Source organism: Mercenaria mercenaria, unplaced genomic scaffold (genome assembly GCF_021730395.1).
Source record: "Mercenaria mercenaria strain notata unplaced genomic scaffold, MADL_Memer_1 contig_2914, whole genome shotgun sequence".
In the NCBI taxonomy this organism is placed as follows: domain Eukaryota; kingdom Metazoa; phylum Mollusca; class Bivalvia; order Venerida; family Veneridae; genus Mercenaria; species Mercenaria mercenaria.
In genome coordinates this window covers 10,864-25,376 of record NW_026461005.1, presented here as the reverse complement: position 1 = coordinate 25,376, position 14,513 = coordinate 10,864, and the positions used below count along the sequence as shown (strand labels likewise).

At 37.6% G+C, this 14,513-nt stretch overlaps 1 protein-coding gene across 1 annotated transcript in view; it reads left to right on the top strand.

Annotated features, from left to right (window-relative positions):
- Nucleotides 1–14,513, top strand: part of LOC128552566 (uncharacterized) — a 32,277-nt gene extending 17,764 nt beyond the window's left edge. The window contains exons 5-8 of the mRNA XM_053533619.1: nt 3,697–3,918; nt 8,999–9,068; nt 10,011–10,076; nt 13,151–14,513. Coding sequence (XP_053389594.1) covers nt 3,892–3,918; nt 8,999–9,068; nt 10,011–10,076; nt 13,151–13,329 — 342 coding nt within the window. The 5' untranslated portion in view covers nt 3,697–3,891 and the 3' untranslated portion in view covers nt 13,330–14,513. The remainder of the gene's footprint in view (nt 1–3,696; nt 3,919–8,998; nt 9,069–10,010; nt 10,077–13,150) is intronic.

Below are 14,513 nucleotides of genomic sequence, written 5' to 3'. Positions count from 1 at the left end.
TTATGGCCCATTCTTTTTAGCTCACCTGAGCACAAAGTGTTCAAGGTGAGCTATTGTGATCGGTGAATGTCCGTCGTCTGTGTGTGTGTGTGCGTTTGTGTGTCAACTTCTTCTCCTCCTAAACCACTGACTAGATTTTGACCAAACTTCACAGGAATGATCCTTGGGTGGTCCTCTACCAAAGTTGTTCAAATGGTTACGGTCCATTGCACAACTAGGTCACAGGAGCTAAAGATTGTTCAGATTATGGCCCTGGGGTGAAAAGTGGCCCCACGTGGGGGGGGGGGGGGGGGGGCTTAAGTTTTACATAGACTTAAATAGGAAAGAACTTTAAAAATCTTCTTGTCTGAAACCACAAGGCCTAGGCCATTGATATTTGGTATGTAGCATTGCCTAGTGGTTCTCTACCAAGATTGTTCAAATTATGAGCCTGGGGTGAAAAGTGGCCCCGTCTTGGGGGGTGGGGGGGGGTCTCAAGTTAACATAGATTATATAGAGAAAAAACTTAAAAAATCTTCTTGTCTGAAACCACAAAGCCTAGGCCATTGATATTTGGTACGTAGCATTTCCTATTGGTCCTCTACCAAGATTGTTCAAATTATGCCCCTGGAGTGAAAAGTTGCCCCTCCCTGGGGGGGGGGGGGGGGGTCACAAGTTTAACATAGACATATAGGGAATTTTTTTAAAAAAAAATCTTGTCTGAAACCACAAGGCTTAGGCCTTTCATATTTGGTATGTAGCATTGCCTAGTGGTCCTCTACCAAGATTGTTCAAATTAAGCCCCTGGGGTGAAAAGTTGCCACACCCGGCGGGTCATGAGGTCATCATGACCTTTAGTGCCAGAAACGTTGATAACTTGGCAAAGTTTTGGGATAGGACCCTCAAACTTAGTAGAGGTGTTGGTCCTGACCAGAAGATGCCCCTGAAGGAAAAGGTCAAGGTCACAGTGACCTGTAGTACCAAAAAACTTTAAACTCAGCAGTGCTTCAGGCTAGGACCCCTTAGACTTAGAATGGATGTTGGTCCTAACAGTAGATGACCCTAAGGGTAAAGCTCATTGTCTAGATCACCATGACCTTTTTTTTTAGCTCACCAGAGCCAAAGATCACTCACCATCCAGCGTCCGTAAACTTTTACTTTAAATGACATCTCCTCATAAACCGCTAGGCCAGTCTCATCCAAACTTCACAGGAATGTTCCTTCGGTGAAGCTCTACAAAATTTTTTCAAAGAATTGAATTCCATGCAGAACTCTGGTTGCCATGGCAACCAAAAGGAAAAACTTCAAAAATCTTCTTCTCAAAAACAAGAAGACCTAGAGCTTAGATATTTGGTGTGAAGCATTGCCTAGTGGACCTCTACCAAATTTGTTCAAATCATGACCCAGGGTTTAAAATTGACCCCGCACCAGTGGTCACTTGATTTTACATAGGAAAATCTTAAAAAATCTTCTTCTCAAAAACCAGAATTCCTAGAGCTTAGATATTTGACATGTAGCATTGCCTAGTGCACCTCTACTAAACTTGTTCAAATCATGATCCTGGGGTCAAAATTGACTCCGCCCCAGGGGTCACTTGATTTTGCATAGATTTCTATTGAAAATCTTCAAAAATTTTCTAAAAATAAACCAGAAGGCCTAGGTCTTAGATATTTGACATGTAGCATTGCCTAGTAGACCTCTACAAAATTTGTTCAAATCATGACCCCCAGGGTCAAATTGACCCCGCCCCATGGGGTTACTTGATTGTACATAGAAAAATCTTCAAAATTTTTCTAAAAATAAACCAGAAGGCCTAGAGCTTAGATATTTGACATGTAGCGTTGCCTAGTGGACCTCTACAAAATTTGTTCAATCTTGACCCCCCCCCCCCCCCCCCCCCCCCCGTCCCCCAAGGATCAAATTGACCCAGCCCCAGGGATTACTTGATTGTACATAGGGAAATCTTCATAAATTTGCTAAAAATAAACCAGAAGGCCTAGATCTTAGATATTTGATATGTAACATTGTCCTTTAGACTTCTATAAAATTTATTCAAATCATGACCCCTGGTGTAAAATTGGCCCCTCCCCAGGGGTCACTTGATTTTACATAGGAAAATCTTCAAAAAATTTCTAAAAATAAACCAGAAGGCCTAGAGCTTAGATATTTGACATGTAGCGTTGCCTAGTGGACCTCTACAAAATTTGTTCAATCTTGACCCCCCAAGGATCAAATTGATTCAGCCCCAGGGATTACTTGAATGTACATAGGGAAATCTTCATAAATTTGCTAAAAATAAACCAGAAGGCCTAGATCTTAGATATTTGATATGTAACATTGTCCAGTAGACTTCTATAAAATTTATTCAAATCATGACCCCCGGTGTAAAATTGGCCCCGCCCCAGGGGTCACTTGATTTTACATAGGAAAATCTTCAAAAAATTTCTAAAAATAAACCAGAAGGCCTAGAGCTTAGATATTTGACATGCTGCATTGCCTAGTGGACCTCTACAAAATTTGTTCAAATCATGACCCCCGGGTCAGAAATGACCACACCCCAGGAGTCACTTGATTTTACGTAGGAAAATTTTCAAAAATGTTCTAAAAATAAACCAGAAGGCATAGGTCTTAGATATTTAACATGTAGCATTGCCTAGTAGACTTCTACAAAATTTGTTCAAATCATGACCCCCAAGGTCAAATTGACCCAGCCCCAGGGGCTACTTGATTGTACATAGGCAAAGCTTCATGAATTTGCTAAAAATAAACCAGAAGGCCTAGATCTTAGATATTTGATATGTAACATTGCCCAGTTGACTTCTACAAACTTTGTTCAAATCATAACCCCTGGGGTAAAATTGGCCCCGCCCCAGGGGTTACTTGATTGTACATCGGAAAATCTTCCAAAAAAATTCTAAAAATCATCAGTTTGACATTTGAAACATGTAGCTCATATTTCTACGGTGAGCGATCCAGGGTCATCATGACCCTCTTGGTTACACTACCGGTGAAAAGCTATGATATCTCTGAAATGCTAGGGGCTTAGTCCCTAAAACTAAGAAGGGATGTTTGTCCCGACTAGTTGATGAACTTGATTGAGAAAAACTGAAAAAACTTGATAACTCTGCAACGCTATGAATAACATGACTCAGGTGAGCGATATAGGGATATCATGGCCCTCTTGTTGATGGCCCTACCTGATTTTCTCAAAATAAAAAAAGAAAATGTATGGTAGAATGTTAATTTTAAGCTTTGTTAAAACCATGCTACCTACATGGGTCAGTTATTTTGCATATTTAGAAAAGATCCTTATTTAAAATAACAAATACATGAGTTTAAATACTTGATATCCTTTGGACAACTGGCAGATAACTTTTAAATGTATTCAGTGTATATGCTAAATTGAACATTTCTCTCAAGAGTTATCTTTTTAGTTATTGAAATGATAAATAATTACCTTGCATGTATGAAGCATTTCTGTTTTCTATTTGTAGCAAGGTCACAACACAGGTTTCAGTGAAAAAAAAAAGATAAGATTGACTTTAAAAAAAAAAGAAAAAACTGAAACATTAGTGCAAAGTTTGATTTTAGACCCCCTTGTAATTTTTATCAAACCCGTCAATTTCATGCAAGGCCAAACATGCCAAAAAATGCTTAATACATATATACATATTGTATATGAATTAAGACCTAACAGTTGACTGTATATATTTACAGGCGTGGATGAGGCTACTGTTGAAGACAGCCACAGTCCAGAATCCCTAGAACATGAGTCTGAGTCTCCCAAGTTACAGCAAGCCAGTCTGGATTACCACTGTGCTGATTTGAAGTCTAGGAGTTTCAGCACAATACCGCTGCAGTCCATTGAGCCCATTGATGCTGATGTAGAGATGGAGCCAGTCGGTAGGAGACATGGATTCAGGCTGTCAAATCCTCAAGGTATAAATTATCAATTTTTAGCTCACCTGTCACATAGTGACAAGGTGAGCTTTTGTGATCGCGCAGCGTCCGTCGTCCGTGCGTAAACTTTTGCTTGTGACCACTCTAGAGGTCACATTTTTTGTGGGATCTTTATGAAAATTGGTCAGAATGTTCATCTTGATGATATCTAGGTCAAGTTCGAAACTGGGTCACGTGCCATCAAAATCTAGGTCAGTAGGTCTAAAAATAGAAAAACCTTGTGACCTCTCTAGAGGCCATATATTTCACAAGAACTTCATGAAAATTGGTCAGAATGTTCACCTTGATGATATCTAGGTCAAGTTCGAAACTGGGTCTCATGCCATCAAAAACTAGGTCAGTAGGTCTAAAAATAGAAAAACCTTGTGACCTCTCTAAAGACCATATTTCTCAATGGATCTTCATGAAAATTGGTCAGAATGTTCACCTTGATGATATCTAGATCAAGTTCGAAACTGGGTCACGTGCGGTCAAAAACTAGGTCAGTAGGTCTAAAAATGGAAAAACCTTGTGACCTCTCTAGAGGCCATATTTCTCAACGGATCTTCATGAAAATTGGTCAGAATGTTCAACTTGATAATATCTAGGTCAAATTTGAAACTGGGTCACGTGGGGTCAAAAACTAGGTCAGTAGATCTAAAAATAGAAAAACCTCGTGACCTCTCTAGAGGCCATATTTTTCATGAGATCTTCATGAATATTGGTCAGAATGTTCACCTTGATGATATCTAGCTCAAGTTCGAAACTGGGTCACATGGGGTCAAAAACTAGGTCAGTAGGTCTAAAAATAGAAAAACATTGTGACCTCTCTAGAGGCCATATTTTTCAATGGATCTTCATGAAAATTGGTCAGAATGTTCACCTTGATGATATCTAGGTCAAGTTCGAAATTGGGTCACTTCGGCTTAAAAAGTAGGTCAGTAGATCTAAAAATAGAAAAACCTTGTGACCTCTCTAGAGGCCATATTTTTCAGAAATCTTCATGAATATTGGTCAGAATGTTCACCTTGATGATATCTAGGTCAAGTTCGATACTGGGTCACGTGGGGTCAAAAACTAGGTCAGTAGATCTAAAAATAGAAAAACCTTGTGACCTCTCTAGAGGCCATATTTCTCATGGATCTTCATGAAAATTGGTCAGAATGTTCACATTGATGATATCTAGGTCAAGTTCGAAACTGGGTCACGTGGGGCAAAAACTAGGTCAGTAGGTCTAAAAATAGAAAAACCTTGTGACCTCTCTAGAGGCCATATTTCTCAATGGATCTTCATGAAAATTGGTCAGAATGTTAACCTTGATGATATCTAGGTCAATTGTGTAACTGGGTCATGTGCGTTCAAAAACTAGGTCAGTAGGTCGAAAAATAGAAAAACCATTTGACCTCTCTAGAGGCCATATTTTTCACGAGATCTTCATGAAAATTGGTGAAAATGTTCAACTTGATGATATCTAGGTCAAGTTCGAAACTGGGTCACGTGGGGTCAAAAACTAGGTCAGTAGGTCTAAAAATAGAAAAACCTTGTGACCTCTTTAGAGGCCATATTTCTCAATGGATCTTCATGAAAATTGGTCAGACTGTTCACCTTGATGATATCTAGGTCAAGTTCGAAACTGGGTCACGTGGGATCAAAAACTAGGTCAGTAGGTTAAAAAAATAGAAAAACCTTGTGACCTCTCTAGAGGCCATATTTTTCACGAAATCTTCATGAAAATTGGTCAGAATGTTCACCTTGATGATATCTAGGTCAAGTTCGAAACTGGGTCACGTGGGGTCAAAAACTAGGTCAGTAGGTCTAAAAATAGAAAAACCTTGTGACCTCTCTAGAGGCCATATTTCTCAATGGATCTTCATGAAAATTGGTCAGAATGTTCACCTTGATGATATCTAGGTCATGTTCGAAACTGGGTCATGTGGGATCAAAAACTAGGTCAGTAGGTCTAAAAATAGAAAAATCTTGTGACCTCTCTAGAGGCCATATTTCTCAATGGATCTTCATGAAAATTGGTCAGAATGTTCACCTTGATGATATCTAGGTCAAGTTTGAAACTGGGTCATGTGCGGTCAAAAACGAGGTCAGTAGGTCGAAAAATAGAAAAACCTTGCAACCTCTCTAGAGGCCATATTTTTCACGAGATCTTCATGAAAATTGATGAGAATGTTCACCTTGATGATATCTAGGTCAAGTTTAAAAATGGGTCACGTGCCTTCAAAACTAGGTCATTAGGTCAAATAATAGAAAAACCTTGTGACCTCTCTAAAGGTCATATTTTTCAATGGATCTTCATGAAAATTGGTCAGAATTTTTTATCTTGATGATATCTAGGTCTGACTAGGTCACTATGTCAAATAATAGAAATAACGACGTCATACTCAGTTCAACACTGGGTCATGTGGGGATAGGTGAGCGATTCAGGACCATCATGGTCCTCTTGTTAAAATGTTATTACTGAGAGGTATCATCTTTAAAAAATTAAATTGTCCAGATTTTGAAAAAGACAAGGCTACAGTTGAAGACAGTCAGTGTCTAGAATATATAGGAGGACACGAGTCCGAGTCTCTCAGCTTTGTGTTCAGGCTCACGTCAACCAGTCAGAGTTCAGTGTCATTAGGAGAACAAGCTTCTGTGCCCTCCAGCTCTGTTGACACATTCCATCCATGCTTTGAAGGTAATGTTTACTGGTTTTATATGGTGACATTTAAGTTACCCAAAACATAACTGTAACTTAAGAAACTTGAAACGTGCTCACCGTAGTATTTCACCAGAATGCAATCTGTTGACTGCTTTTCAGTTTAAGGTTGTATGTCAAAAGCTCTGTGTCATTATATGATAAAGAACATTTTGGACAAAAACTTCAGAACAGTTATGGGTCTACAGTCTGAGTCATTGTCATTTTGGGTGGTGTAAGATCAAAGATACAACATACAGCTATCCTATATTTGCTGAATCCATTTTTGTCGATCCCACTTGCGGAAGCGAAGACATAGTTGTCCAAATGGCTGTTCGGTGTATGCATGTGCATCCGTCCGTCCGTGCATCCGTCTGAATTTGTTTGTCCGGACCATAACTTTGACATGCATGGAGCAATCTTGTTTATATTTGGCATGAATGTTAACCTCAGTGAGACGGAGTGTCATGCGCAAACCCCAGGTTCCTATCTCAAAGGTCAAGGTCACACAGGTCAAAGGCCAAATTCAGAAATGAATGTCCGGAGCATTTCTTCTTCATGCATGAAGGGATTTTGATGTAACTTGGCACAGTTGTTCACCATCATGAGACGGAGTGTCTTGCGCAAGAGTCAGGTCCCTAAGTCTAAGGTCAAGGTTACACTTAGAGGTCAAAGGATACAAGACTGACAACTTTGTCCGGAGCATTTCTTCTTCATGCATGGAGGGATTTTGATGTAACTTGGGTACAAATGTTCACCACCATTAGACGGAGTGTCATGCGCAAGAACCAGGTCCCTAGGTGTAAGGTCAAGGTCACACTTAGAGGTCAAAAGTCAGATACAAGAATGACTTTGTCTGGAGCATTTCTTTTTGATGCATAGAGGGATTTTGATGTAACTTGGCACAATTGTTCATCATCATGAGACGGAGTGTCATGTGCAAGATCCTATAATTACTTCCCTTTGTTGTTACTATAAACAGCTTATATTTGTAACTTTTTTATTACTGGTGGTAGGGAAAAATCAAGACCACTTTTCTGTAGTACAACACGCATGTTACATCCAATTGTCAGGTGTATTTTGACCTATCTCTGCTGATGAGGATTTTTGTGTGGACTTAGAATTTTTTTTTTTTTTTTTTAAGATTTACGTCCCTTTGTTGTTACTTTAAATAACTTGTATTGTAACTTTTTGCAATCTCTTTTTTATTTGGCATAAATGTTTGCCTCAATGAGACAAGAGTGTCATGTGCAACTCCCAGTTCTTTTGACAGCTGGCGGGCTCGACATGTTGCTCGTGGGCATCTAGTCTTTGACCTTATCTTACACCACCCTCAGAGCTGCCTCAAATACATCTGGTAGTGGTGATAAGGCTTTAAATTTTAACTGGATTAGGAGGATGTACAGTTTAGCCTCCCAGAGCGGCACCTGAACAGCGGCTTCCTCCCTACAACGGCAACAAAAAATCCTCTGCTTGATTTTCTAAGTATTTTAACCTCTAGCGAACGACAACTCTGTACAGCGGCAAGCGGCTGTTAAAAAAAGTTACCTTCTCCCCCAAAAACCTCTCTTGAAGGACACGTGGTTATGACGTAACTGGCTTTGGGTGTTGGAAATCTTTCGAGTAATTAGACTGCTGGTTAAAAATCGATTAAGAGCTTAATGCTGATGTTTGGACAAGGATGACCTTATCACTAATGTGTTAAAATTGGCTTGTAACACTTGAACGTGTGTTTTAAAGAGACAAAGGACTGTAAAGAATTGTGTTGAATTGTGTGTTTTCACACCCGTTTAGGGATCTGGGGCCGTATTCTAACATTAACTAACAGATTCTAATTACTTAGTAGATTTTTCTTAGGTTAGAAATTTCCTAAAAAATTTCCTTAGAAATTTGTTACGTCAGAAATTTCTTGACTTTAAGAAAAAAAATAGGTTGGTTGCCACGGAATTCTGGTAATTCATGAATGTGTGATTGTTCAAAAGAGTTTCCTTTACAAGATTAAAACATTTTGTTTATTTATTTAGTTTACTTTTTATGTACTAGTATACAGATATAATATTAATTACAAGTACCAGCAAACAATCTGCAAACAATTCTATCACAATGTTAAGGTTACGGTACTTTGCTACTATATTCTGGATATGTCGCTTATAGCTGACACCTCTAAGGAGCAACACCTCTCTAGAGCAACCAAAATCCTTGCATCCACCTGATGTCACTCTCCTTGCATCCACCTGATGTCACTCTCCTTGCATCCACCTTATGTCACTCTCCTTGCATCCACCTGATGTCACTCTCCTTGCATCCACCTGATGTCACTCTACAGAGGTTATACTCTACCTTTTTTTCCTACCAACCAATATCTAGTTTATAAAATGTTTTGATTTGCAGTGTCTTAAGTTCGGTAAGCCACAACATGAGTCTGAAACAGAAGAGTCTGATGATGAAGTTGCTGGAAAAGGTTCGTAAAGAAACTTGTAAAGATTTGTTCAAAAGTTAAATATTTTGATACCTGGGGAAAGACTGTATCATTACTTAAGTAAGAAAAGAATGGAAAATGGGGGTTAAACTTGTTTTGTTAATGTTTATTTAACTCCATATTTCAACAGTATGTCACCTATATAACAGTGGTTAGTTGGCCTACTTATACTATTCTTGGGAAGGCTCAGCCGACTTGAGCAGATAACCTGTACTAAGTACATTTCCTCCCTCAAATAACTGACACCTTCCCTACATGAAACAGCTGTAGATAGAGAATGAATGTAGGAAATAAATTAATAACAAATCTCTGTGACGTTTACATGGTCGGTGGGGATCCAATCCAGGATCCCTGGATTGTTATGAACATGTGTGAGTTTTCAGTACAAGTTAACTGCATTCGGTATTTCAAGAATTAATTGCTGTACGTAATTTATTGGAAAATGTCTTTATTCATATTCAGTATATTATCTGTAGGTTTAGTAGTATTCATTATTCCTATTTTGAACTTTAAACCCATGAAGGCAGAAGCGTTATCCACTTCACCACAGGGCTTGAATGAGGTTTAAAGGCAAAAGCTACATCAGTTTTGCATATGCTGATTCAATTTCTCAGTTAGTTCATTTTTACCTCCCAACTGACAGGTGTTCAGTCATTTTGAATGATTTTTTCATGCATTTTTATCAGTTAGAAAAACTGTCTCGCTCTACTATATTTAATCCTTTGGTATGACTTGTTATGTAGGTTGATCCTTACTGTACAAAGATCAGTTTAGTAGAGTTGTCCAAAATAAATGGCTTTCAGTTACTGACAGAATGATTCTGCTGCTTATGTAGTCAAATACTACTTGGGCCTTTTGTTGACCTCAAATCGGACATCTAATGTTGATGATACTGTTATTTTGTAAAATTGTTTATTTTTTCAGTGCAAAAATCACAAAGACGCATTTATTCGGACGATGACCAGGAACTCACTGTGTCTGCAGATCCACGTAAGTCAGTAAAGATTAGCAATAAGTGCAAATATTAATTGTGTTTCCATGGAAATGGATATGTGCAGTGATAAAAATAGCAATAAAATGTTTTTTGTCAGAATAAATTTGGGCATGTGGTATTAGACTTTATTCAACAAATAAAGGAATAATTTGAAAGATAGAAGTGATAATCAGTGTAATAATAAATTTTTACCTATTATATGCCCGCATTTTGAAAAATGGCGGGTATATTGGTTGGCAAATGTTGGTTGGTCGGTCGGTATGACCATCTACCAGCATCTTGTCCACGCCCTTTTTGAAAAAAAAAAAATCATCTGATCATCACCAAAGTTGGTCAGATGTATCAAAATGATATCTTAGTTGAGTTTGATTATGAGTCTTGCCAGGTCAAAAACTAGGTCATGGGGTCACTTAGTGCATTTCATACTGTGAAATTCTTGTGACAATAGCCCTCCCCCAGGGTGGCATGCCTGTTTTACAAACAACTCTTTTAGACTTTGGTATGGTAGTAACAATAAATACAGTGACAGAAAATGCTAATTTTATGCCACCAGCATCTAGTGATTGACTTGTCCATTTGTTAGTAACGCAAATCTTTAAAACTCTTCATCTTGGCCCAGCCCTGGGGATTATCAGCTTTACTAGTACTAAGGAAATCTTCCAAAAAGATCCAGAAACGCATGACCCAGAGCTAAATATTTAGCATGTAACATAAGCAAGTGGACCTCTTCAAAATTGCTCAAATCAAGACCCTAGGGGTCATATTAGCTCCGCCTCCGGGCCTATCAGTTTTACGTAGACTTATATAAGAAAATCTTTAAAAAGCTTCTTCTCAAGAACTACTTGGCTGAGAGCTTATAATATTTTGCATGTAGCATTAGAAAGTGGACCTCTTTCAACGTTGTTCAAATCATGAACCTTGCATGGCTTATCAGTTCACTTAGACTTATATAAGGAAAACCTTCTAAAATTTCCTCCAGAACCGCAAGGCCCAAAGCATAAGATTTTGCATGTTTCATAAGCTAGTGGACTGCTTTCAAAGATGTTTAAATTATGACCCCTAAGGTTATACTTGCCCAGCCCCGGGACTAATCAGGTATATGTTCACTTACATAAGGAATTCTTTAGAACCACAATGTCTACAGTCCTGATACCGCATTTAATATGCAACACCATGGTCCTCAAAAAAGCCGTTGTTATTGCATTTCTATTAAGGTATTAGATCACTAATAGTAATGTTTTCTAAATGGCCTTTGCTTGGTATATTCTGAAAGGTATCCGTGTTTGGCACTATTTTGCAATTTTTTAAACAACTTTTACTGTAGCGTTTTTTATAAATTTTGTATAACTTATGGTATCTCCTCAAGCTCCAGTACAGACAAATTTCAAAGTGATGGCCACTATCCAAAACATTTGCAGAGAACTCATTTTACCATTAATTGTAATAAAAGAAACAGCAGAATATTGGTAAACAATTATAAAACACAAAAAAATTGTTAATATCATTTTTAGCTTGACTATTCGAAGAATAAGTAGAGCTATCCTACTCACCACGGCGTCGGTGTCGGCGTCACACCTTGGTTAACTTTTTCGTACCAGTCCACTTTTTGACAAAGTCTTTCGAGATAAAGCTTCGAAACTTTCAACACTTGTTTACCATCACCATGACCAGTTATAGGCAAGAGCATATAACTCTATCATAGATTTTGGCTGAATTATGGCCCCTTTTGACTTAGAAATCATGGTTAAGTTTTTCGTACCAGTTCATATTTTGACAAAGACTTTTGAGATAAAGCTTTGAAACTTTCAACACTTGTTTACCATCACTGTGTCTAGTTATAGGCAAGAGCACATAACTCCATCAAGAATTTTGGCTGAATTATTGCCCTTTTTGACTTAGAAATTTTGGTTAAGTTTTTCGTACCAGTTTGTATTTTGGCAAAGTCTTTTGAGATAAAGCTTTGAAACTTTCAACACTTGTTTACCATCACCATGACCAGTTATAGGCAAATGTACATAACTCCATCAAGGATTTTGGCTGAATTATGGCCCCTTTCTACTTAGAAATCTTGGTTTAATTTTTGTACCAGTTCATATTTTGTGTAAAGTGTTTGACATATGGCTTTGAAACTTTTATCACTTATTCAGTATAATAATCTATATCTGTAGGAAAGAGTACATAACTCTATCATCTATTTTGGCTGAATTACAGCCCTTTTTGGACTTGGAAATCTGTTCTGTTTTCATACAAGTCTATGTTTTGTCAAAACTATTTGACATTTAGCTTTTAAACTTTGAACACTTATTTATCATTATGATTTCCATCTGTAAGCAGGAGTACATAACTCTGACAACTATTTTGGCTGAATAATGGCCCTTTTTGGACTTTGAAATTATTTCACACATTGCCATTTAGTGCAAGACTTACCGGTATCGAAATCCACAAATACTGGAACATTGTCCAATCTATTTTTTCTTTTGTCTGAATATCTATGTTAATATTTTGACCCTGTTATTCAATCAATTCTTCGAATAGTCGTGCGCGCTGTCATCAGACAGCTCTTGTTTCTATGGTGCCTCAAGTAAACGGAATTCATATTTTAACATTGAAAAATTAAGGTCGAATGCTGAGTTTCTGTTTTGAATTTTGCTTACTTCATTTAAAAATAACCTTGGGGCAGACGTAAAACCTACCTAAATTTCTTCCACAATATATAATCTAAGAGTAAAAGCAAAATAGAGAACTTTCGCCGCATGTAACTCAATATTTTTAAAGATGTGTAACTCTGCCCCTTCTGTTTAAGTAGTAAATTCACTTTGAACACCAGGAAATTGCTCATCTAATATATCTTTTTCCATTTTTGTACAAGAAATCAGTAAAAAGTCTTGAAAGAAGTAAAAACTTACTAGAAAAAAAGGAAAATAAAGAGAAAAAATTTGGTCCCAGTAGGGCTTGAACCTATGCCCACCTAAGAATTGCAGTAAAAGTAGGTTTATGGTAGGAATTGAATACTCTTCAAAAAGGAGGTTCTCTATTAGTGATCTAATACCTAAACTTATTCTTGTTTCAGCAGCTACAAGAAGAGGGATGAAGAGAAGATGGAACACTGAGGAAGATTATCTCTTCATTGACTTCTTCAAAGATGAAATTACTCTTAAAAAAATGCCCACTGGAGGGAAAATACTCCAGGCACTAAAAATACTCAAAGGCCAAACAGTGGCACAGATTAGGACAAGATCGAGTCAATAATATCATTAAGGAGAAACAAGAAATCAAAGAGGTGCTGAACTCTATATGGATAATCTGTGGTATTGTTATTATGTATAATTGTTGTCACCTTGACGTCGTAGGCATCTGCGGCATTGTCGTCGGCGGTGTCATACCACAAAAAACTTTAATATTGGCCATAACTTTTCTATTTGTTGAAACTTTTTGTTCATACTTACACACAACGTTCCATAGCACAACCTCTTTCCAGTGAGGGTACGGTAGTGGTTTTTTCAGTAGGCATGCTTTCTCTGCGCTCTGACTTTTTCTCAATTTAAATGTGTTTCTAAGGAATTTTGTGGAATAAATTTATGGATACTTTGTAACGGAAACACAGGGTAAACCTTTAAACTACAAGATGTGACCAAAATGCTGTAGCATATTTCATAAACTCTCGAAAACTTGATTATGTAAAACGTGCCCGCTATATGTATGGGCGCCGCCATTTTGTTTATTTGATTGTTTGAGTAAATTTAAAGTGAACAAATACAATCTTGAGAAATGGTAGAAAGAGACTCCGATAGGAAAATGGCAGACAATAATAAGGAAAAAGAGTGTGGAAACAAGAATTCAAAAAAACAGGGTCGGAAAGCAGTCAGCGGTGCAAGTGACCTTGACTCAAGTATGAGCACTCCTCCAAACAAAACGCGAACAAAACCAGGGAAAAATACTGAGGAGGATTTGACCTCAATTCAAAAGCAGTTGTCAGAGATAAATACAAAAATGTCTAACATTTCATGACAAAAAGCGACGGAAATCTTCAAAATATGATTCGAGAAAACATCCAACAGATGAAAGACGACCTATTGAAATCTGTCGAAAAAAAAATCGACATCCTAGAAAGTAAACTATTCGTAAAAGAAAAGGAAAATGACGAGCTAAAAACAGAGGTAAAATATTTACAAAAGAAAATGAAACAAAAGGATGATGAAAATCGTAAAATTAAAATTGAAATGCAAAATATTGACAATAACACCATGGAGTATTTAAACACTAGGGTCCCGTGAGATAATTCAGCCATAGGAAATGTCAGACATTGAGGTGTATACCGTGAACGGCTAGATTAAACAGTCTCTGCAAACAATGTTTGTGTGTATAAAGTTTGAAGTATGAATAAATAAAAACAACATGAATATGTATACTCAGTTTAATAGCTAGTCTAAAAT